The sequence below is a fragment of the Brachycentrus maculatus genome, unplaced genomic scaffold, assembly GCF_059751285.1.
Source record: "Brachycentrus maculatus isolate JH-2025_06_01 unplaced genomic scaffold, ASM5975128v1 h1tg000748l, whole genome shotgun sequence".
NCBI classification, from domain to species: Eukaryota; Metazoa; Arthropoda; class Insecta; order Trichoptera; family Brachycentridae; genus Brachycentrus; species Brachycentrus maculatus.
Window position 1 is genome coordinate 271,657 of NW_028281479.1, and position 25,958 is coordinate 297,614.

General features: G+C 37.3%; 1 protein-coding gene across 7 annotated transcripts in view; it reads left to right on the forward strand.

Annotated features, from left to right (window-relative positions):
• Window positions 1-25,613, forward strand: part of LOC148300339 (atypical protein kinase C-like) — a 114,732-nt gene extending 89,119 nt beyond the window's left edge. For 6 of the 7 annotated variants that reach the window (XM_088274927.1, XM_088274928.1, XM_088274929.1 and 3 more), the window contains 5 exons: window positions 11,891-11,941; window positions 17,265-17,350; window positions 18,304-19,446; window positions 20,660-20,775; window positions 21,939-25,613. In XM_088274927.1, coding sequence (XP_088131053.1) covers window positions 11,891-11,941; window positions 17,265-17,350; window positions 18,304-19,446; window positions 20,660-20,775; window positions 21,939-22,026 — 1,484 coding nt within the window. In that variant the 3' untranslated portion in view covers window positions 22,027-25,613. Of the gene's footprint in view, window positions 1-4,098; window positions 4,184-11,890; window positions 11,942-17,264; window positions 17,351-18,303; window positions 19,447-20,659; window positions 20,776-21,938 lie in introns of those variants that run through there. The other variant, XM_088274931.1, reaches the window with a different exon arrangement.
• The last annotated feature ends 345 nt before the right edge of the window (window positions 25,614-25,958 follow it).

Here is a 25,958-nt window from a genome sequence, read left to right on the forward strand (position 1 = left end):
TCTTCTCGGACTTCTTGGTAACGTAGCTACAGTTAAAAGTTATTAGAAACATGCGACCAATCTGTTATTATATTTAGTACACACAGCAAACCTCTGCTGCTCCTTCCACGACCTATTTATTATTTTCTACTTCTTGAAGTCTAAGAGCTGTTCGAGCCTTTTTAGATCTAGTTAAGTTATGACTCTTCTGCTTTATAATTCACCGTATGTCGTGGATCGTTCGGCACAGGACTCCAGTAACGATTGTCTCTTAATATTGCATTGGTATTGGCTAAAACTTACGATTAGGACGATTTTTCTCCCGAAATTCGAATATTAATCAAAGCGGCTACAAAATATTCATATTGTATATTATGTTAAGTACGCGAGTGTTTTTGCCTAGAATTTTCACTCATGAATTACATGAAATTATAGTAACTTTAAACATAAAGAGTAAATCCACTCATGAGTAGGCATAGGCTATGAAAATTAAAAAGTTGAAGCCTGAGTAGGGTCATGGGTCGGTGTTGCATAAGCCGTAGCTAGATTTCAGTGTCACTTGGAAGTTAGGTAATTAAAAAGGGTTAAGTATATTAAAATTTTGTCCGCCTCCGTGGTGTAATGGTCAGCGTGTTTAGCTGCCGCGCTGGAGGTCCCGAGTTCGATTCTGATTCGATTCGATTCGATTCGATGCTGGGAGGGGAGTGAAAATAAATACTATTGATTTTACACTACAATATTTATTTAATGTTACCCTGGACTAGTCCCTTAAGCGCAAGAGTGATCACCTTGCCTTCATGTACCTAAGCAACGATGAAGATAACACTGCTCAATATGATGCACTGCCCTATGCACAATTCGTTGTGGTTAAGGGTTAGAGAGAGATTTTATAATTTGATTACATCTCTTTCAAAAGTACCTATACTTTGCCTTCATATTGGGAGGTTTTTAAGTACGGAGAATTTGCGGCGGGCTAATAAGGGTTTCCTTGCATCAGCATACCTGCTTAAAAATAATTGGAATTTAAACATACTGCCCTCGGAATATATTTTCCATGAATGCTATCGATTACATCATATTATATATTAATACGAACAAAATGGTATCCTCCTTTGAGTACCTGCTTTCTCGCTGATTGTGTCGCGGATAAAGTCAGCAGTATAACCCTCGTATCTGTAACTGTAGTCACCTACCTACACTTTTATTGCCCTCAGTAGTTATGGTGTATTTCTCTCCTCCTCCTCCTTCCCCTCCCTTCCGCCAGTCCCCTGTCCCGCGGAAGACAGGCATTAAATTCCTTTTACGTCTACACAGGACGATCATTCGCCAGTTTTATGTCTCGCTGTGGGGAGCGTATGGCAATATAACATTATGTAGCCATCTTACATTACTATGTATAAATAGTTAGATCTTACATTACTATGTATAAAATTTATAAAATTAGAAAATTTTAAGATAATTGTTTTCTACAGATTCCCAACTATTTTCAGACTGGCGCCTCCCTGCCAAAATTCTCGTCAACTGGAGGGAAATTTCCAAAATATCTCTCCAAAGAGGGGCGGGGTGGAATAAGATTATATTGCCCACTTCCCAGCCTTCCCTCCTTTCTCTTAGGGCCTCTAGTACCCCCTAGAAGACTTCTTGGGGCGCGGTACCTACCATCTTTTTGGGAACATGTGGTTTGATGCCTAAACAATGATTGTAAAGTCTGGTTCACGATATATGATTTTTTTAACACATTCTAATGAATAAGAAGATTGTATATTTCATCGGTAAATGTTTTCGAAAATACAATAGCATTTTTATACAATCTTCCTTTTATTTTATTATGACTTTAATTTATTATTAGATTAAAACCAATATTTTTAGCTTTTCCACTTTTTTATTTGACCAGCGACCGGGTTTCGTCGTTACCGACATCATCAGACTGGTCGATGTCGGTAACGTCGATGTCGGACAGTCTGATGATGTCGGTAACGACGAAACCCGGTCGCTGGTCAAATAAAAAAGTGGAAAAGCTAAAAATATTGGTTTTAATCTAATAATAAATTAAAAATGCAATTCCATCACGAAGTGTCAGTGGATAATATAAATCTGTTATTATGACTTTTTCCCAAGCGCTAGTTCTTATGTTAAACTATTGCCCTTTGGGTTAAGTAATCTAAAATGATGATCTTGGAGATTACCATATTTATTTCAAGACCTTTATTTATCGTCTAGTGACTTCCTTATCATCTGCATATCCGTATATGTACGCAGTGCAGGTATACGGCCAGAAGGATAGATGACCTCTTTCGAGGAACCGTACGACTAAATTCTTATCTGGTTGTTACCTCCATACAAATCCAGATAAAGCTTTTATCTTTTCTGATAAGGCGACTTTACATAATGATGCCCCGCGCTACCAGACTTGTTCCCTTGACTTGTGACCAGTCCGCGCCTCCGCAATGCCATCACCATCGTTCATGGGTCCGATGACAGGTCGTTTCTGCGTCACCATCACGGACACCAACCCCTCCCTGTACCATAGCACTCACTGCCTCGTGGAGACACTAAATATCATATAAATTTAAATGTAAACCATTTTTTTATCTTCGCTGATAAGTCCCGATAAACTATTATTCTACGATTCTCAATCCACGCGGGGACAGTTTTAATTTCAGCGCGGCTTTGTCGAAACGGGTATTCGGTTATTAGATTGCCTATATCAGTTAGTCGATATCCTCCTGCACATGGCTTTCCGTGCATCCATCAGCCGACAAGTGCCGAGTCGGAAATGTGTAAAGTGAGTGAGGTGTAAATGTAGGTTAAGGGAATCAGCGCCCGTTCGCGTTATGCCCTTCCCCAATTGCTTTCGGTTCAAATCTACCGTAGGTACCTAGTTGTCTACTTACTTCTTTTCTTTTCATTCCTTCGGGTCATAGTCAGGTTCCCCGTGTGTCCCCTCTCTCTTCCCGCTTCTCTCTCGCTCGGACACGAGCTCACATGTAAAAACGCTATTTCCTTAGCGTCGAGACACGTATTGTTGTTTCGAGCAATAATGGTGAAATAGGGAAATTCTCGGAATGCTCCAACCACTCCTTATCTCGCACGCTTGATCAAACAATTTTCAGATAATTACATTTTATATTCGTCTGTATCGGATCGCTGTTTGCCGAGTTTATCAACAATATTTGATTTATGAAATTTATGCGTCGTGCTCTCGTTCCTGACGTATCACTCGAGACAATCTTACTCGTAATTGTTCTTCCTATCACTAAAATAACTGTGTACTCCTTTCGGGCTCTCGATTATTTTTAAAACTGCAATAAATCTAGAAATCGAAACATTTAATGGTTTAGAGATATCTCCGTAGCCCAGGCGATGGACGATAGACGGGGTAAACCGCACCACCTTAACGACCACATTACCCCCTTTCCGATTTAATAAGCGAAATATAGATACCGCCCTCTTATCTCCCGCACTGTTAATCTAATCGATTAGTTATCAGAAATACTTGCGCATACCAGTGACTCAGTTTTTGTCATTTTTTTACCATTGACACTCGCATTTGCAACGCGAAAAATCGAAATCTCGGTGCTTTTTGAATTATTTACATTTTCGTGTCTATTGTGCGGTTTATTTTCTTTATTTGTTTTTTTTTTTAATCCTTAAATGTCTCTGTCCACTATGAGAAGGTGTCCTAAAGCGTGAGCTCCATACACCTTCCTATGATATCGAGTATTCAGCAACATATAAGCCGACTCGAATATCTAATATGAATTTGTTATTTTATGACCGCCTGTAAAAACCTTACAATACCTCCGATACGGTCACCTTTCTGCGGCTGATTATATTTCCTACGACCTTTTCCATTCTCCACGTATATAGTGTAGTTTGTTTTCGCGTAGTTGAACTATAGGCCGTATTTCTGGGATTCGTTTCGAGAAATATATCTGTATTTCGGCGCAAGTCGACACCTGTGCGGGTAGGAAGTAAGTCGGCGGGCCGGTAGTGACGTATGGTGATCGCGAGGTGAAGTTGTCTCCGAGTGGGATGTAGTGTTGCGCGGAGTGGAGAGCTGCAGAACGAGCAGGAAGCCGCCTCGCGATGTGCCAGCGGCCCAGGTCCGTGTGGACGGACGTGTGTGACGCGATGGTGATGTTCTCCTACCCCGCGCTCACCGTGGAAATGCTCATGTTACCTCCCTCCGTTTCGGATCTCTGTTAGTCTTTTATTTTCTATACATGTTTATAAAATCAATTTCACAATCAAAACTTTACAGAGGTAATAAATAGCTTTCGAAAATAATAAGACAAAAAAATGAACTATCTGACAAATCTCGATTGATACAAGATATTGAATCCATTCTATCTACTGTATCGTATCTATTGTATTGTTTCTAGCTATCAATCTCATTCATTTATTATTTACTAGACACATTCGCTATCGTTTTTAAGATATATAAACTGAATATGCTCCAAGTCTTTGTACACAACAGACAGGAAGAATTTTCATAGACAACTATTTAAAAAATATATATTTTTACTCTTTACGAGTGATTTATTGACTATTTAGATATTTAAAAAAAATATTTTAAAGTTTTTTAAAAGAATTTTTATATGTAAGAGAATTATGTATATAATTTATTTTTAAATATTTTCTTCTTTTTGTTTTATTCATCATGTTATATCGTAAATTGATGTACTTAAATGTTAGAAAATTAATTGCAAAAAAATAGATTTTTTAAATAAATAGTCGAATCCGCGATAAAAAATCCGAAAATTGCTTTATTTCGTAGCCTTGGTTTTGTGAGAAGAGCAGCTTAAATTTTTTATGAAAATAAATCTAGCTAGATTTATGGTACATGTTGAAAACCTTTTTTTGTTGAAATATTTTTATTATATTCGTATTATAAAAAGTAAAACTTGTCTGAAAGTTAAAGCGCGATTTTTAGTTTTCGAAGAATATAAAATTTAATTACGTCTCAGAAAAAGTGTAAAAAAAAGATATATGATGGGAAAAAATAAAGGAAAGCGCTGGAAAATGGTTGACTTCGAAAAAATAGTCGGTGAGAGGGAAAATCGACGTATCTCGTGAAAAAAAGATATTTTAAACTTGTTGATGAATAAACGCAAAATAGCGCTTCCATATTTTTAAAATAACTTTTCAACAGTGAATATAGGAATCCGAACTGAGAAGCATAGTAAGCTTCTCTAAAGAAACTATTCATAAATTCAATGATAGCATTTTTTCTTAAATCCATAAAAAAATTCAAGAAATGCGCACATCGTCCTGAAAAGTTTATTTCAACATTTTATCTTGAAAAATGGAGAAGAAACTGGATAATTTTTTGAACACAAATCTATTGATAAAAACTTTAAATGATCGCGGCTCCATATATATGTAATAAAATACCTATACATTTTATTAAGTACTTACATATAGTACCTACATAAAACAGTTCTACCACCAGATGTCGCATGCGTCGCACTGAATAAAACAAAAGTCATCAGATAGAAAAAATATAATATTCTGAACTTTCAGAATTAGATAGATAGATAGAAAAATATTATAAAGATAAATTAAGAATAAACTTTAATTACAAAGCAACACATTATTAATTTTATTATATACACCCACTTTACATATTATTTACACCCAATTAACGAAGGAAAATATTACCACGTTATATATATATATATATATATATATATATATATATATATATATATATATATATATTATAAATATTTTTTATTTTAGTGTTAAGTAGAAAACCTTACAAGAAATAATGACTTGACATTCTACACATTTTTATAAATATTTTAATATAAATATATTTTGCTTTAATGATGAAATTTCAAAAACGCTTATTTGAACAGTTATAATATATTTTATGCATTATATAAAAATAAAACTTACATATTATTTCTCGAAATAATATATCAATATGATCCACAAAGTTAATGCTTTCAATATTCAAAACATAAAACTTACAGTTTGCGTGTACCATGCAGTCTATATATTTTAAATGTCTATGACATAGTATTTTTTGACATCTCATCAAAGATGAAGAAGAATATGGAAGTCTGGGCATTTACGGGGCTGACGACCGTCATCGGCTGGTTTAAGTGATCACTTTACACACGTGTAACATTCACCAATTCTACCCATTATTGACAACCACACTACTCAAATTCTTGGATGTTCTATATATATGAACCAATTTAGAAACCTTGTTCTTGAATCACTAGAACTTCACTAGAGACATCTATTGGTGAGATGTAAAGAAGCTTTTTATTAAGCAGAAACTCTTATATTAGTATGTGAGGTCCAAATCCTGGATTGTAATCACACACATGAGAAACGCCAGAAAATACCATTTTCATTTCTATGACATAGATTTAAAAAATTTAAGAGATTTAAAAACATCATGATAATTAATTTTTCGTAGAAATTCTTTTAGTATCCATTTAATTCTGCGTCATAATATACAATCTCTCGTGAATACGTTTATTTTCCATACCCAAGAGAACAAATTAAAATGGATTACAAATATCGGTATCATTTATTGATGAATCATCTTGTTCCTATTCCTTTCGAATTTACGCGTTAAACTAATCTAAACAATGATTGCAACATGGTCGTTAATGTAACTATCGGCTTATCTTATCTCTTAATTGTGACATGATATGGGTTAACGCGGGTTCTTGTACATATTTCGTTTATACTTTCTTTGTGTCTCGTTTAAACTCTGAACATTTTTAATAACATTGTTAAATCGAGCGGTATCATTTACTAAATTTCCTAAACTTCTATATTTTCATAATGCAGCTCGTACATACATAAATCGTTCGGTCACATCGAATGAAAATATGTCTGCCATTATTTGTATCGCAAAAATCGTATATCTAGTGTGTTTAAATGTTTGCAAATGAAAGTTTAATTAGAATATCTCAATAGACGATGCAGTTATTGAGGTGGGATATGGAAGTCTGTATACTTACAGGGCTGTTATTGGTTGGTTTAAGTGATTATTTTATACACTATCTAACCTTTGCCATTTAACCGTGATTAACAGCTGCCTTACTTTCATTTTGAAAGTTGTATATATGTATGTATATTTCAAGTTACAACGTTTTCATTTCCAATGCTAATTTTAATCCAACCATCTATGGTTGAATAATTTAAGTTAAATAGTTACAGCAGAAATTTTTATTTCATGCGTATGATATTTTTCCGGATATTTCATATACTATAAAAACACCTAAAATATCAAATACGTGTTCTTGTTTTTTGGGCCAGTTATAAGCAGATTAGCATGATAATCATGAAATAAAAAATTTTTAAGACCAAATATAAATGTTTGGGGCGCAAGTGTGTAATTGCTGAAAGTTATGGAGATTATAATGACTTATGGCCCGAGGTTTTTATTTTGTTTTATATATTTGGTCGTTTAAAGAATTTCTTCTAAGACAGTCATAATAAACGGCAAATATAATTTTCCCATTTTTAGTTCAGTATAAAATTTCTTTATTAAAGCTATTTTACAAGGTTCTTTTTATGACTTATTTAAATCCAAAAAGTTGTATTTGTTTTATTTGTATTTATGAAGGTTTTCTTGTTTAAATCGCAAGACTTTTTTTTTTTAAATGTATAAACAATTTACATTTTTTTGCAATTTTATATGGTATGTGATACTATTATTATGCATAGCAGCGCGTATTATTTAATTTATTCACTCTCCCGTTTATATATCATTATATTTTGCTAAATAAAACTTAATTTGACCTTTTCATCATATCTGTAAAATGTTACTTTCAAGCTGTCTTTATTTGAAACAACTATAATATAAAGCAAAGGTTTGTTAATTATTTTGCTCGAAGGTTAGTTTTAATTTTAATTTTAAATAACTATAGAGTATAATTAATTTATGCCTAACCACACTGTTTCGAACATAAATGGCACACCTACCACCAACATTATTACACATTATTTTCAGTAATTATTACGAACACGCAGTCTAGTCATATTGATGTTAATCAGTTTGAATGCTATTTTGTGCTGTGAAATTTTAACCATCCAATATATTATACACTAACCTTTCTCGCGGCCGTCATTTACCCTGATTCCTGAATCATCACACTTTGGCGCCTTCGTGTCGAGTCAAAACTGAGCATTTGGACGTAGATTACATTATATCGCCTACTAGTAGCGATCTTCCGCCAGGATTAATTAATCGAGCCCCCCGCTTCCCGAGTACATTAACGTATTTCTTGTAATTATTTTTTCTTTAAACCTTCCCCCGACTGGCGCCCCCCGACTAGCGCCCCCCTCGCTAAGTGAGTTGATCTTCTCCCCCCGACCGGGGGTCGCTGGAGTGTACTGACTTGGTGAATCCACCGGCCCGTGCGGCGCCACCACATCTCGTCTCCTATTTAATGATCATATATCGCATCACCACTTGTACGACTCGACACCGTATATCTTCCCACACATTACGTATTAAAAAAAATCGTAAAAATACGATGATAATATTTTACCGTAGAAAAGGTTCCTGACCATCGCTACCTTATATCACTCGACCCGGAGCCGGTGACGGGTTCTGGGAAAAAGTTGGGTGAAATTTGCATAATATCTAAATGTGTATTACATTGTTCATATAATGTGGTCGTGACGGGGTGCATGCCCTGCGGATATAAATCTAGCCGAGTAAGTTATGGAAGCGGAACATGCTAAAGGAATAGTTGAAAATACTAACCTTAGAACTTTACGTACATCGGGACTTACCGGCCGATCGTTTCCTCCTTGCACACAATACGCGACCTCTTTCCATCCTCTACCTCCCCGTTTGTTCGGAAACAATCTAAAGTTACACGACGTGTTACACTATAACCTGCTCGCATCTGACAACACGGAACTAATATCTATCTATAATTTATATTTTTCCACACGCTCGGGCGCTTTGATCCTCGGTTAAACGTTATTAGTTATTTCTTTGGTAGGAAATAACTAATAACGAACGTAAAGCTTTCGTAATTATGTTTTTCACAAATCCGGGCGAAGTTTTCCTAATAATTCGCCTCGGAAAGCCGAGCCTAGGACGTCGCGTGCCAGGGACTAATATCGGCGGATAGGTTACAGGTATAACGAACACCGAACCTTCGGAATTAATACGAGGAACGATGCATTTCGTATCGCCATTCGGTTAGCTCAAAGGGTGGAACTGCTGTGTCAGGACCTACAACCTGTTTCCCCCTTCACATTCTCCCATTACATCGCCAAAGTAATAGCCTGGCTATTAAACATGACCATTATTCCTCTGTTCCTATAGTCGTCCGGAAGTTGGTATCGAAAACAATATGTGACACATAATTAATGCAATTTTTTTTGGAAATAATACTAATTATAATAAATCTGGGCCGTATATAGCGCCGTTTTTGTGACAATCGACCTCAAGGGCGTTCTACAATTTACAGTAATTACTATGGATAAGAGATCCGGAATTTAGATCGAAATTTGACAGAATTTTGGATACATTACATATGGTACATTAATATTATGTTATAATGCCATTAGCTGGTAGTATAATTATGCTTCTATCGGAAAAATCATTGGAATGATATTGTGAATCCAACATTTTAGTTGGGTGATGAATGGCACTCGGACCGGGTAACTCTCATACTCCCCTCGCCATAAGTTGATAGTTTATTAGATATTTTAACGAAAGTAATTTTCTTCCCAATTTCCCTCCAGTCATGGTGAATTTCATAGTGAATTGATTTATTTCATTCTTTCCTATTTCCTCTTTTTATTTTGGACTTATGTCATTATTATTATTTACCAAACATCCGAAAATATTTTGTGATGTCCTCGAAACTCCATTTCTTGTCGAATTTACAATTCTTAGACGGAATGCTGTTTCTCGCTACTGTTCGCGATTCGACGTAAACAAGCATTGATTCCTTGGTTCGGTTTCCGTTTTTTAACGATTCGGCCCAAATAAGCGGGTGCCCGATTAACCGGCAGACCACTTAAAATGAAGCTGAAATAAATTCCTCCAGAGATAATCTCGCCTCTGAGAAGGCGAAATTGAGAACTTCTTGTTCTCGTCATGCGTGTAATTACAATTCGTTGTCCTTTGAATGCATTCCATTTACAGAAAAGACGCTATATAACGGAGGAAATGGATCGTAATTTATTAGTTGTCCCGATTCTAATTTTGTCCAATGCGAGAAACTTTTCATTTCTTGTACCCCCACTCCCCACTCCCCACCACCACCACCACCCTCCCTCGTGGGATGCCAGAGTGGGCTTTTGTCCTAATTTGAATTCTCCCATTTTTATTGACCGACTTGGTAGTCTGCTGGTAAAACTTCACGTTAACTTAAAAAAAAACATTCACGATTTTCACGTCATCTTTAAATCGAGATTTCATACTGCTTGAATAATGATCAACACGCTCACATCTACAGAAAAAAATCTAATTGAAACATGAAATAGTTCTGAAATGTATTGGTATCTCAACACAAATGTTGACATTGATTAAGATCGGGGTTTCTGCAGGGCTTGAGACATGTCATTGGCTTGTTTAAACCGCTGTATCTATATAGAGATATTGTTAAATAACTTCTATAAATAATAGCTAAGTGGAAAGTCATGTATAAAATATATGGTAGTTACATAAATAAAATAAATTGTGGTTATATACTATCAGGGAATTTGTCGCAATAGATTTAAAGAAATAGAGGTATTTATTATACCAACTGAATTTTGAATTAAAAAAATAATAAATAGTAAAACTGGAATCAAAAATGGATAGATTTTGCCACAAAGTGACTGCCGAATCAATCAATGAAGGAAAAAAAGATTTATCTTCATAATGTCGTATGTGTGTATGATCCTGTACCCCACTGTCGGATGTTCCTGCCTACAGACCAGACGTCCCGTGGGAAGGCCCTAAACGGAAATCAATAATACTAAGATGTAGGCTATCCTCCGTAATCGTCGTTATATTTATTGCTAATCAAATCAGCTCCGATTAATTGAACAAATTGACCCAGTTATCATCCCCTACGCCTATTCTCGTACCGACCGTACCTACCTACATACACAGGCATATTGTATGAAAGGACGTCTGTAATATTTGTAATTGGTAAAATGTAATCGAACGCCTTTCTTTCCGGTGTTTGAAATAAACAACCCTTTTTTTCGCTTAATTGTATTATTGATTTATTAAATCTTGTTGATTGAATCTGCGCAGGTTTTATGAGATAAAGGATGCTCCATCCTTATTTACGCTAGAAGCTACATTTTGATGTTAAGTTCTTTTTCTTCTTCTTCTTTTTCTAGTTACTAAGGATCTGTTTGTGCCTACGTTTGTAGCTCTTGGGATGTTGACTCCCAGCTGTCTTTCCACCTTTTTGGAGGTCTGCCTGGGGGTTTGCGTCCTTCAAGCATTCCTTGAAGGGCGATACGTGGATCTTAAGTTGTCTCCTAATACTATTCTTATGAAAAATAATTTTTAATGCAATAGATCTGTGTGACAGTAATTAACTTTGAAAATTGTGATTTTACCGAGTGAGGGTGTTAGGAAAGAGGGAGGGGGTTTATTCCATAAGAATTCAATGAATAATATAATTTTTATTGAATTGGTATAACTTTGTGGGTATTCCATAATGTCATAAAATAAATGAGTTCAGTAGTTGGATTTATTCTGATGATAATAATATCCATATCGGGCTGACGCAAGTATAGTATAATTCTGCAATTTGTATTTCTCCCCAGCGCTGCTCGATTGAACGAAACGCAAACACAGATCGTGCACATTTGGCTTGATTAGTTGGCGTTGCGTTATGTTGTGTATTTTCTCGCTTCATTAATCATACGTTTTAATCCGACTTGACTAATGCTCCTGTTTTTGTTCCAGTTTTCCCAAATGTTCCCGCGGCGCCCGGGATGCCCTGCATGGGAGAGGACCGTGAGTATTGACATTTTTTTCTTCACTTTTTTGAGACATTAACAGGATATTTGCATAATTAACAAAACTTACCGCCTTTAATTTTTTATATACATAAATAAGTTTTTTAATATAGGTAGGTATATCATTTGTCAAACAAACAAAAAAGTCGACGTGGACTCGGACACTGATAAAATACTTCAATGAGATTACGCCTTTTTAAGATGGGTGTTGAATTCATTATTTCCCTCGCTTACAATGTACAAAGTTTGAAAAAAACTAACTAACCATCACGCCGCTTCCCCGCAGGGGTAGGCAGAATGAATAGAACGCTACACCACTCTGTCTTTGCAAACATTCTTCGCCTCTTCCACGTTCATGCATCTCCGATGGCACGATCAGGTATGCCAAATATTTGAAAGTGGTCAAGTTAGGAGTCGTAACAATCGGCGAATATGTACAAAGTTTATATATCATCAAGTGGATTTTCGTTTCTTCTAACTTAAAAAAATAGGTGTTTTATTTTAATCTGTGTTGGGAACAAAAGGATAATCTAGTGTGGGCCAATCATGAACTTCTCAGCATTTGCTCATTGCTGGGAGAAAACGAATGAGATTACGACTGGAAGTAAACTAATATTTACTTTTTTTGACATGGAAGTCTGGGTATTTACAGGGCTTCTATCATAAGCTGGTTTATTTTAGGCATAACCAGCCTACGACAAGTCAAAAACCCTTTAAATACCCAGACTTCCATATTCTTCTTCATTTATGTTAAGATGTCAAAATCTTCTTTTAAATTCTACTCTTTTTTCATTCATAATAAATAATACTAATGCTTTAATCATAATGAGTATTCAATTGATTATAGCCCTTACAACTTTGAGTACGTAATTATTTTTGTCCTCGTAGAATATTGTTCACACTGGAGTTAAATATCTCCACATACATATGTATGTACTTGTAATGACATACCATAGTAAACCATGACATTCCAAACTACATAACTGCCATTGTACAAAGTACACGCTGGTCTATAGCTACATGAACTCTGTATCGTGAACACAATATATTTTTTGGTCTCGTAACTACGAATAAAAAACGGTTTTTTCGGTTCTGTATAAATATGAAAAAACGATCAAATTCAAACACAATTTTGTTACATAAAATTTGGAGTCGGACAAATCTAAATGAAGTCGGCCTAACGATGAACGAATCTCCATATTATGACGAGGAACGGAGCAAATTAAGTAACCTCTGTATATTCCGTATTATGCCTGCGCGAGTACGTATCGCATATACCGGTAAAGGGAGGGTTCGGATTCCCGTGACGTCACGAGTGAGGCTTATGACGTCACTCGGCGGCGGGACACGCCCCCCAATCTTGGACCCGCGTTATCGTGAAAAATATGACTTTATATGCCGACTTAATTTTAGAGTAAACATTTTTTAAGTCTACCCTCGACTCGGCTCTATATTATCCCGTCCTTATCAGTATATGGTGCTGAACTTATTACATACATAATATATTATTATTCGTGAATTTACCATAATTTGTTGTATTTCCCTTCGTGATTGTGCCGTTACCGAGAAGGAATTTTGGCTTATGGTTGATATACATACATACACACTAACACATACACATACGTTTCGTAATTACCTCCACTGTTTTCTTATTCATACATTGCGAGTTAAGTCACTGTACGTAGTAATAATATATTACGTAAATAATACAACGTTGTTTAAGATGATCCCTTGTTGAAACGCCAAACCCTCGAGTGTTCCGATGAAATTATTATTTCGTAATAGGCGCAAAGATGTAACTTACGGGGGAATTGTGTGATTCTACCTCTCATATTTACATTGCACAAAATAATCAAATTTATGGAATAGGATAGGAGGAATATATTAATATTTAGGTACCGTGGAAGACCTAATATTATTCAGTTAAATCCCTGATTTAGCACTGAGTCTTCATTTTCTCAGATTTTTTAAAAATATTTTTTAAGATTCAAATTTTTTAAAGAGAAAAATAGTTGTATTTTTAAAATGAAATTGTTAGTATCGCGATATTGCAAGGTAAATTCAATCATCTGTGAAGGGAATGGGACCTTGAAAGGTGTGTTCTGAATTATAACTTTGGAACGTGGTGATCGTTTTTATGATTAATGCGGTTATTTTTTAAACTTGTCCATATAACGTTAAAAAAACTGCAAATATGCGTGCTATTTTTATAATTTCGTTTTTATTTTAATTTTATTTGAAACTCATTTCAATATCGTATTATATTTCGTGAAAAGTCTTCAGCTGCAAAATGTGGATTTTGAAATGTACGACGTTATATATTTCCATATATCTTCTGCTCCAGTGCTTCCGTATCGACGATGACGCGTAACTTTTTGAATGAAAAATTTCAGAGATTATCCATTCACCTTTTTTTCTTCGGATTTTAGTACTTACTTCATATAGTATATCGATGAAAATATATTATACACTCGGTTTAAAAGGAACTACACCACTCCAACCCCAGGTTCTATATTTTTTTTAAAACTAATTTTTATTATATTACTTCGAGAAATAAAAAGACTTTGTGTTTTGATCCACTCACATTTTTATTAACTAGCTAGTTTCGGCAACAACCTGTTGCCCTCTTTAGAGTTTGATTTATGACTAATTACTATTAAACCCTGAAGAGGACAACAGGTTGTTGCCGAAACTAGTTGGTTAATAAAAATGTGAGTGGATCAAAACACAAAGTCTTTTTATTTCTCTAAATAATATATCAATATGATCCACAAAGTTAATGCTTTCAATATTCAAAACATAATTTTTATTATATTGATGAAGTGATGAAGAATACAACATTGTATTGATTTAATCATTCGAACTTCAACTCGCTATAATTTATGTATTATTTTCAAATCTTCTTTTGGCACCTACAGAAAATAGTGTTAATAACACTATTTTCCCATTAATTTCAAAGAGCTGTGTAAGGTATAAATAAACCTTAACCAATATTTTTAGTCAGTTGGTTGCAAATTCGTTAGTTGAAAGCTCTCCCAACCGCATCCCAGGATCTGATACAGAAGCATCTTGACTTCCCGACAGAGCTCTATTGCAAAGCAATTTTATTTTATGAACTAGGTTGCGAAAATTATTATAAAATGTGGAACAAAATTTTATCCCGATTTAACAGTGAATTTACATTTTAATAGCTTTCAATCTCCCTGTCACTGCCAATCTAAATAAATACAAATTTGGAAAACCACCACCAAATTTCTATAAGTGCTCCGGTGTAGGCAGTGAAAGGGATTATATAGTAGTTAGTTAGTTCAGTTAGTCCATGAATTTTTTGGTCTTCCTCTAGATGCCTTTCGAGGAAGACCCATGGCAATCATCTGGTTTACAATATGTTCAGGTTCTCCGCGTCCTATGTGCTCATACCATCTCAACGCCCTTGTATCTTACAACTGATGTCAGTTACAGCCAGGCTTCTACGAATGCGTGAACTGATTATTTTGTCTCCAAGGGACACTACAGCTGACCATTTAAAGCTATCTACACTATGTAGTTAAAATGTTAATTTCCGTTTGGAATCCCAGCCCTGGCGCCACGAGGGTAGCATTCAAATTCGGGTATTTTTTGTTGCTTTGGACGTGCCGGCATTACGAAGTATTTTTAAATATTCCGTGCACATATTCGTGAAACGCGAACTGTAAACAAGTCGTTCTTCTTACTCGAAGTCGCTGTCCATACTTGTATCCGGATCAGGCTCACTTTCTCCAGGATTCCCTGACGGAATCATTTATATCGCGGCCGGAGCGTATTCCCGAAATAGAATTGCCACCCCGAGGTACCCGAGTACGTCGAGGGCCTCGCGACCATTAATGTTGGAACTGGGGCGCTCTTATTTATTTAAGATGAGAGAATTTTGCACAGACATACACATCCTTACATATCCTCATACCTTCACAACGAAATACAGAAAGTGTTTTTTGAACATTTCAATATTGTTATTTGAGGTATTTGGTTTATCATGAGCGATAAAAAAAAACCCAGTTATGTCATTTTTTAAATTACTGTAAATCCCCTTAGAATACAATTTTGTATGGTTCTAGATGACTTTGGAAATAGATTAGTAGACTGAATGCAGCCAAAAAGCGATCTCTCATACGAATGCGCGGCAAAACGATGTATGATAGATGAAGGGGACGGTAAATTAAGGAAAAAATGTAAGGCTGAGATACGTTGCCAATAAAATTCAGAAAGGTGTGTTGAGATGATTTGGACACGCGGATGGAATGAGTGAATAAAGAACAGCAAAACAAATTTATGCGGTGAATGTAGTGGACATCGTTGTGATGTCAAAAAATAATATGAATAATAACTCCTATAATAATTTTGGAGATAATCCAGATTTGTGAATAAGTCCAAATTGGACACACTCAAAATGTTGTTGGGGCGAAGATTGTTTGCAAATATAGTGGTGTGGCGTTCTATGTTCTGCCTACCCTCCGGGGAAGCGGCGTGATGGTTAGTTAGTTAGTTTAGTGAGATTAATTATTAAGGCTTTACATTTTAATTAAAACAAGTCTTTATATATTTCTAATTTGTTACGTTATTGGCGGTGTGCATATTGCCAATATGACTGAAAATTTATATATATTTATTGTAACTGCAGACAGTTGGTAGAATTCCATATTGAATTGTTGGGTAATATATCCAAAATTAAACAAGGATTTGAATTCTACATTTATTTATGTATACATTAATACGTGACGCGTTTCGTCTTATTAACGAGTGTTTGATAATGTCTTAAGAAGACGAAACGCGTCACGTATTAACATATACATAAATATTTGTAGAATTCAAATCCAATAAACGTTGTTTAATTTTGGATATATTACCCAACAGTTGAAAATTTAAACATTTAACCCTAAAATTATGTTCATACATACATTGTATATACATTTTATCCTTAAAAGTTCTATTCGTAAGTGGATAATGAAAGTGGGCTGATCTGAAACAGATCGCACCATTCAGCCATGTCGTATTTGATTGCATAAACAAATTTTTCACGTAATAATTCTGTGGAAAATTCAATGAGGGCACATTATTGTCATTTGTTATTTATATTGATGTATATTATGAAAGAAATAAAATGAAATAAAATAATAAAGAACTTGTATAACTTGTATGTAATTAACGCTTAATTCCCTCTTCACTGAAGTGAAGTGAGCATATTATACGATGTTGAAAAGCGAAACTGCGGACTCTACAGACTCGCGAGTTGGCAGAGATGTGGTGATGTTGGTTCTGTAGTAACAGGAAGCGTTGGTTTCCAGGGAGCATCTACCGGAGAGGAGCGAGAAGATGGAGGAAGCTGTACAGGGTCAACGGCCACATCTTCCAAGCGAAGCGCTTTAATAGGGTTAGTACCTTTTCATTCCATTACAGTCACTTTATGGTATTATATATTATCTATTTTTAATTAAAATTTTCTATTTCTCCCTTCTTCCAACTCTTATCCGCACCCCATTGGTGCATAGGGCACTGCATCATATAAACGCGGGGTTATTTTGATCGGTTAACACATGAAGGAAAGGTGATCAGCCCTCCGTTACAGGCACCAGTCCAGGGATAATATTGAATAAATATAAGAGTTAAAAAAAATCACTTAATTTTATTTGACGATCTCCTGGGAATCGAACCCGGGACCTCCAGAACGGTAGCCGAGCGTGCTGACTCCGTGCATGAAGGCATATCGAGGTATGAAGTTATTTTTCACCGCAATGTTTTTTCAAATTAACCCTGGACCGGTACCTGAAGCGCAAGGCTGATGCAACCTTTCCTTCACGTATTCAACAATCAAGATAACACTGCTCATATACGATGCAAACCTTCTTTACGTCCCCTCTACTCTATACTCACGACAAGTTTGTCGAAACTGGTTGGAAAAATAAGCATTTGAAAAATTAAACCAATCTATTGTTTGCTCGAAACTTGTAATCTAGTGAAAGTGATAACTGCCATTTTCATATCTTGTATCCTATTGTGTTGAACGGGTGCAAACAAATTTCTCCGCCCTTATGGGATAATTTGCTATCTCGGAATATGCAAATAAATATTAAGACGCATCATAATATTTTGTCATTCTGCAATCTGTAGGCGATTGGTTAATACGTGTCTCGTAATATGTATATCAATATTTTGTTTCGATTGATTTTTGTAGCCATCCCTGAAATGAAATTCGATTATTTGAATACGTTTATCGATTATGCAGAATACTTTTTATCCGTAAGTTTAAATGTACGAGTACCTACTATTGGTAATTTAGTTGCGCCGGTGGTTTTGTGATAATAATTGAAGTAATATTTGTTGTAGCGCGCGTTCTGCGCCTTCTGCCAGGACCGGATATGGGGCCTCGGGCGGCAGGGCTTCAAGTGCATCCAGTGCAAGCTGCTGGTGCACAAGAAGTGCCACAAGCTGGTGCAGAAGCCGTGCTCCAGCGAGCACGTGGAGCCCATCGTGAAGGAGGAGGCCAACGGCGCGCCGCACACGCCGGCGGAGCGCGAGCGCCGGGAGTTCCCCGAGCCGCCGCCTGACCTGGCGGGGCCCGCCGTGCCCGTGGAAGAGGGCGCCAAGGGGGCCGAGGAGCTGCTGGAGCCCGGCACGCAGCGCCAGTACTCGCTCGGCGACTTCGAGCTCATCCGCGTCATCGGGCGCGGCTCCTACGCCAAGGTGCTCATGGTGGAGCTGCGCAAGACGCGGCGCATCTACGCCATGAAGGTCATCAAGAAGGCGCTGGTCACGGACGACGAGGACATCGACTGGGTGCAGACGGAGAAGCACGTGTTCGAGACGGCGTCCAACCACCCCTTCCTGGTGGGGCTGCACTCGTGCTTCCAGACCCCCAGCCGGCTGTTCTTCGTGATCGAGTTCGTGCGCGGCGGCGACCTCATGTTCCACATGCAGCGCCAGCGCCGCCTGCCCGAGGAGCACGCGCGCTTCTACGCGGCCGAGATCAGTCTGGCGCTCAACTTCCTGCACGACAAGGGCATCATCTACCGCGACCTCAAGCTGGACAACGTGCTGCTGGACCACGAGGGCCACATCAAGCTCACGGACTACGGCATGTGCAAGGAGGGCATCCGGCCCGGCGACACCACGTCCACGTTCTGCGGCACGCCCAACTACATCGCGCCCGAGATCCTGCGCGGCGAGGAGTACGGCTTCAGCGTGGACTGGTGGGCGCTGGGCGTGCTGCTGTACGAGATGCTGGCCGGCCGCTCGCCCTTCGACATCGCGGGCGCGTCCGAGAACCCCGACCAGAACACCGAGGACTACCTCTTCCAGGTCATCCTCGAGAAGACCATCCGCATCCCGCGCTCGCTCAGCGTCAAGGCCGGCTCCGTGCTCAAGGGCTTCCTCAACAAGAACCCGCAGGAGCGCCTCGGCTGCCACCGCGAGAGCGCCTTCGTCGACATCGCCGAGCACGCCTTCTTCAAGTCCATCGACTGGGAAATGGTAAGCTCTTCTCGCCATTGTCAGCAAAATACGGACTTCGGAGGACATCAGCACTTATTATTTCCATTGCATCCATTACTTAGTGGCTTTTGAAAACCGGACTGGATTCCGTTTCCATTATGCAAATTTTGGAAGCAGGAAAATTTGCGACAATTCTGCCTCCTACAATCTCTAGCTGCCCAAAGTAGAAATATAAGCTATTTATAAGAATGTATGTGATACTTATTACATCCATACAATTTTCCATGATTATTTGAGTATTTTATAGTATCCGCACTATATTACGGGTAATAATGCTATATTGTTTCTTTAATGCGAAGCTAGATTTATGTTCAGTCGTAATAAGTTAAGTCCCCCCTTGGGCCGCTAGCTCGCCAGGCGGGCGACGCGGGTCCCCTTCGTGCCCCTCCCCTCCCCGCTGTCCCCGTGCAGCCTAGCTGGCGAGCCATCCGCGGCCCGGCCGCCCGCTGGCGAGCTACCCGAGTGCCGCCACCTGTGCCTGGTGCGATGCCTGGACAACTTCGACCGCCAGTTTACCAGCGAACCCCCCGTCCTAACTCCGGACGACGAGTGAGTCCCGCACTCGCAGCGCCGCATGGAACCGCTTCTCTTAAACTCCTAATTAGTCCACTATATGATAGAAAGAGGGATGTATGTCCTACAGAAGGGCTGTGCATTCCTCCGAGCATAGTTTACGGCGCTTCATCAACTTTTAATAACAAAAGAGTTTTTAATTTAGAAAATTTGTAACTTTTATTTTAGTTTATACAGTAAAGTCTCTAAAATCCGATTTACCACACAAGCCAGAGTTCAACTATGTACTAGATTTTGAATTAAATTAATGATCTGTCTTTGCTCGATTGTTATCTGGGAATTAATGTATTTGTTTGGTTTCCAACAACTAGATCATGACAGTGTTGTACTGTCAAGTACAACACTGTCACGATCTAGTCGGACTTGTGAAGTGTCGGATTTAAGAGATTTTACTTAATTTATTTCCGGTATTGTTGGTTCACCTATAATCAGGAATCTGATACATCGTACTGTATACTGCCGCTAGTAAGCTAGAGCCATGTCGGGGTAAGTTTGTCTACATCCCTAGAGAATCATCGCACAGTGGTAAATATCCCGATCCGCATGGAATAAAGTAGACGATTGCGGCTCTCGTTTGGTTTCTGCTTCTTTTCTTCTTTTTCATTAAAATTTTTTGTAGCTTGAGCAGAAACAAGTCCAGCCGCCGTTTAAGCCCCGTTTGGATTCAGATCGAGACCTCGCCAACTTCCCTCCCGAGTTTACGGACGAACCGGTCCACCTGACTCCCGACGACGAGTGAGTACTCTCCCTTGCGTAACTTGTGTCCTCCACCCTCCCGAGGAGCTGATAGACAACTAGACAGCTAGCTCAGCGTTCGACCGGTACCGCTGACTCTCTTCTTATTTCTCTTTATTTTTAGTACAGACCATTTTACTTTTTCTATTGTGTACTATGTCATCTTCCATATAGTAAACACTATGCAATTTCATATCTCTGCATGGCATTTACAATCACTATACTCTAGTCTTATTTTACCATTAAAATCATATTTTGATCATCATATAACCTATAACGTAATTACTTTCAAATATCAGCTTATTAAATTATTTTAGTTTTCTTTTGAAATTTTCAACATACTCTTGGCCGCCTTAACCTTAGTCAACTAGTTCACTGCCGGCAAAGCTCTTGCGCAATAATAAAAAATAGTTAAATTATAATATGCATTTCTTTTTGAGTGTGTCCAAATACTTGTTCACAAATCTGGATACAAAAAAATAATACATTTCTTTAAATCCCAAAAAATTCTTGCCTTTTAAAAACCAAAATAAATTATTTGTAAATTTTCATAAAAGTTAAAATGTAATGAATTTGTGTAATTCTGTACACGTTGCGGTAATTTTCGTGTCTGTACGTGTCATGTCAGGTCGCCCTGATGTCCACTATCACTTGAGAGTAGTTGTCCTTGTCTTGGGCAGCTCTAAATGTCCTGATCCCCGTCAAATTTCGTATATTCTGAAGCCAGGAGATCTGTCTTCTGCCCACACCTTGTTGACCCTCTATCAAAATAGAGGCAAACCTCTTATGATTGGTGCAATAGCTCGTACTTCTCTCAGCGCATGCCCCATCTGGGCACCTTCCGGACCTTGATATCAGTCAGTAACTGTCTCCCTGCTCTTGCTCTTTGGAGCACATTTTCGTTGCTGACCGATATGGTCCATGAAATGCGTAGCATTCTACGATGTAGTCACATTTGGAATGCCTTTGGTTGGTTCATAGTGTTGACTTTGAGGGTCGATAATTCAACTCCGTATAGAAGAACTGACCAGACATAACACCTAACCATTCTCTGCCGAAGCTTCAGATTGAGGCTGTCATTACAGAATATATTTCTCATCTTATTAAAAACTGTAGGAATTAATATATATCAATATAACTGAGGAGAATGTTTGTCGTTGCAGCCGCGTGATAGAGGAGATCGACCAGTCGGAGTTTGAGGGCTTCGAGTACGTGAACCCGCTGCTGATGTCTCTGGAGGACTGCGTGTGACGCCACGCCTGCCTGCTGCACCCGCACCCGTACCAGCACGCGTACGCGTACGGCGTGTACCACCCCGTGGGGCCGCCCTGCGACGGCTCCGAGCCCGACTACGACGACGTGCTGGAGGACGACTTCCAGCTGCAGCCGCGCCCGCCGCCCTCGCGCTCCCTGCTCCACCACATGTTCTGCCTGCCGCTCAACTAGACCGCCCTCCCTCCCCCTCCCGTCTACCAGTGTACATGGCAGAACCCGCACGCTCCCAATATTGCGGCTTATACATTATGTCCTTATAAATGATATACATTTATTATTCCAATACTACTTTGGGTAAATATATTACGTATGAATGTTATAAATATATAACCGTTGTATGTTACTACGCACTTTAGCGGCGAACAAAGTTCCCACTTTAAGAGGAGTATCAAATATCTCTATCTGATGTAGTGTTCTCGACAGCTTAGTAAATTTATTATTACTATATATAATTTGTTATAAAATTCTCGTGCCTAGTATAATTTTAATGTCACCCAAATACCTGAGAATCACATTCCATATTTGTGTCGATTTTGCCGTTTCTGATAAATGTTTAAAGATGCGTTCGGTCGAGTTATATACTTGTAGTATATTCTACACATAATACCGAGTTAACTTAAATACCGCACCGACAAAAATCAGAAATGTGGGCAGTGTGATTTGAATCTATCCAGTTGTTATGTTGGCTACGATACGATTATGTCTCGCGACTTTCCGAGATCCTTTAATAAGAAGTATGAAATGTTTTCCTTTAAGTCCTTCCATGATGAAGCAGTATTGAAATATTAGATTAAGTAATTTGGTGAACGGTTCGGGCATCCCTTGTGCTAAATATTCCCTCGCTATGATAACGTGTATATATTGTATTTGAGGGTTGTTATAAATTATATTTCATTTTTAACATATTTTATCCAAAGTTTTAACTAATGAGATGTTTTACTGTAAGACCTTCTTAGATTAAGGCGATAAGTCAAAATAATAAGCGGCGTTTTCCTTTCTAATAACCGTATTCTGACACGTAATTAGGGCGAGCTCCGCTCTCGCAATATTCTATCTGCCAACTTCCAAATATATATAATAATTTGTTGTACCCCGTATACTTTATACTTCTGGTCCCTTCAAACCAGAAAACGGCCTTTCATCAGAAAAATACTTCACTTAGTGTTAAAGTATATTGAAATGTAACTAATTACATAGTTTTATGAATCTGTTAGTAATAATTTAATGGAAATATTATTTAGATGTAATAACTTTGCGTTGCCTGTTAGAGTAACTATTTTACAATCCTATCCCGATACATTCCATCTGACTGCTGATGCCGGTCCAATGACAGGATGTAGTGACATGTAGTGGGTGTGGTGCTATATTCCAATATGGTTTATTATTTTAAGAGAAAAGTACAAGTTCAGTATGAACAAGTTTCCAGTCCACGTCGAGTATTCGGTGAACGAGACTGAATTTTATAAAATTCATAGACTTTCGCTTTTCTTTGAGCCAATTTCACTGAAATAATATTGGTCTATTATTTTGGTCCAGCGAGAGAACAAAACGGGACTCCCGGACTGACGGATCGGACTGGAGTGGACTCGAGTGTGCGTGACGTGTAGGCCGGCGCGACGACGCCGGATGTTTTGTATCAATATGAATAGAGAATATTAAATAATAATATACAATCCTCAAATGAATGTGATCAGTTTAGATTGTGATTAGAGAAGTGCGTTCGGGGTCAGATAGTCGATTACTTATTATACAAACTGTGTTGGTAATAATGATTATACATATATTTAAACATTTTCTCGTGTAGGAAGTTTTGTATTCCGATTATTATTTAAACTATAAATATTTTCATTTGATTAGGTAGGTCTTCGTGTATGTAAGTTCCACACAAAGTGGATTGATAGTGCTCTTTTATCACTTTTCCGAGGAACACTTAACTTGCGGAGGATCGTGTCTGTCTGTACGTAGCAATTAATAAAATGGAAGAATTCTACTTAAATAAATAATAACTTAACCGAGTTCTTCTTCGATATAACTTTACTTAATTAAGTTATTTCATAGATTTTACATTAATATTAAGTTTTTAAAATTTCTGTTTTAGTAGAATTACATTGTATTAATTTACCATCATAACGACAACTTAGATAATTCACTTTTTGTGTTGCATACTTCTATTGTTGTGTATTTAATAATTGCTTTCATAAATAAAATTTTACTTAATCAACTCATTATTTCATTAATTTCCCATTATCCACCCATTCTGCCATCCCGATGCATGACATTTTGACTGTATATTTTTCAACCATTCTTTAATATTTTATATTACCTTTGTGATATTGGATATTTACTAGAAAATTTGCGGGTATAAAAATTGGAAATAATTGGAACACAGGTTAGGAAGGAACGAATGGTAGTTTACGTTAGTTATTTATGAATTAGGAGCTAGCAATATACTCACTCGATTTACATATATAATGTATTGGGAGTTACAATGAAGTTCTGTGTTGTTAAATCTAACAAATCTGGAAATTTATTTTCAAGTCTTACAAAAACTAATGATCTACTGCATATTGACTGTCAAAGAGTTATTTTTTCAAAGGGTTTATTTACTCAGTTAAATATTTATGTTTTACATCTCCAAGGAATTATCAAGATAATGTAGAATAACATATCACTGCATTATAGAATTATTAATTTATATAAATGGAATTACGCTACAGGATTAAATCTACAACCTTATGATTGTAAGGATAGGGAAGGTAGATATGAACCCAGCAGAGACATGAATATGTTTTGACATACATATTTCATAAGCTACATTTGCAAATTTAAACTATACAATAGCCATTAAAACATTTTGTGCACATATTCTGACCGTGCAATTGTTCAGCAGCGATGCATTTTGATTTGCTCCATTAAAATCGTTCCCCCTCCGGGTGGATCACCGCGTTTACTCTACGCAGTGAATAAGTCTTTTTTTTCCTTAATTTTTTCTAAATTTAAATTACCAGCACTATGCGTATCCCAAAAAATATTCTTCAAGCAAAGTTTAAGTAAGAACTCGTTCCATTTTAGGTACTATATATGTACATACATAATGTTGAATGTATCATCACCATCACCAATCTGTGCCATTAAACAAGTTGCCTATTATTTATAAGGTCGTATCTATCATACATGAGAAAATGTAACTTTTTCTTCATTTGTTTAAATAAACTTTTTGATTTTATTACCAATAAAATAGCATAAGATAATTAAGGTGACATTATAACTGATTTTGTTGTCACGGGAAAGTTAAATGAACATTGATTCTAATAGAAACTGAGCAATATTTAGTTAATAATCGTTATTAGTAAAGAAATCTGCCAAATTACACTTTGTATTACAGTTTTCTGTAATCAAACTAGTTTTAAAAATGCCAGAAAATAATCAAATATTGGAATTAAGATTACAAAGATATGTTTTAAAATATTTAGCGGATGTATTTCCTCGCACCTCCATCATACAATAATATTGGATTTATAATTGTAACCACAAATGCTTCAATAAACAACTATTTGTTGTTAGAACTTATTTTATTTCATCATTCCCCTTAAGGTGGGGACTGACCGTCGTCACGTAATGTCGCTAGCACTCCGACTACGGATGACTATACGAACGCTCGCATCGTAACGTGTTACGTTACGACCAAATGGCTCCGGTCAGTCCCCACCATTATGATTATTCCTACTTATAGTTCTTAGGGTGGTAAAACATGGTGCTTCTTCTAACCCTTATCCGCACCCAATGGTGCGTAGGGCACTGCATCGTATTGACACAGTGTTATCTTGATTGTTATTTATTACATTGTAAAATCGCTAATATTTATTTTCAACCCCCCCTGAGAATCGAACCCGAGACCTGTAGCATGG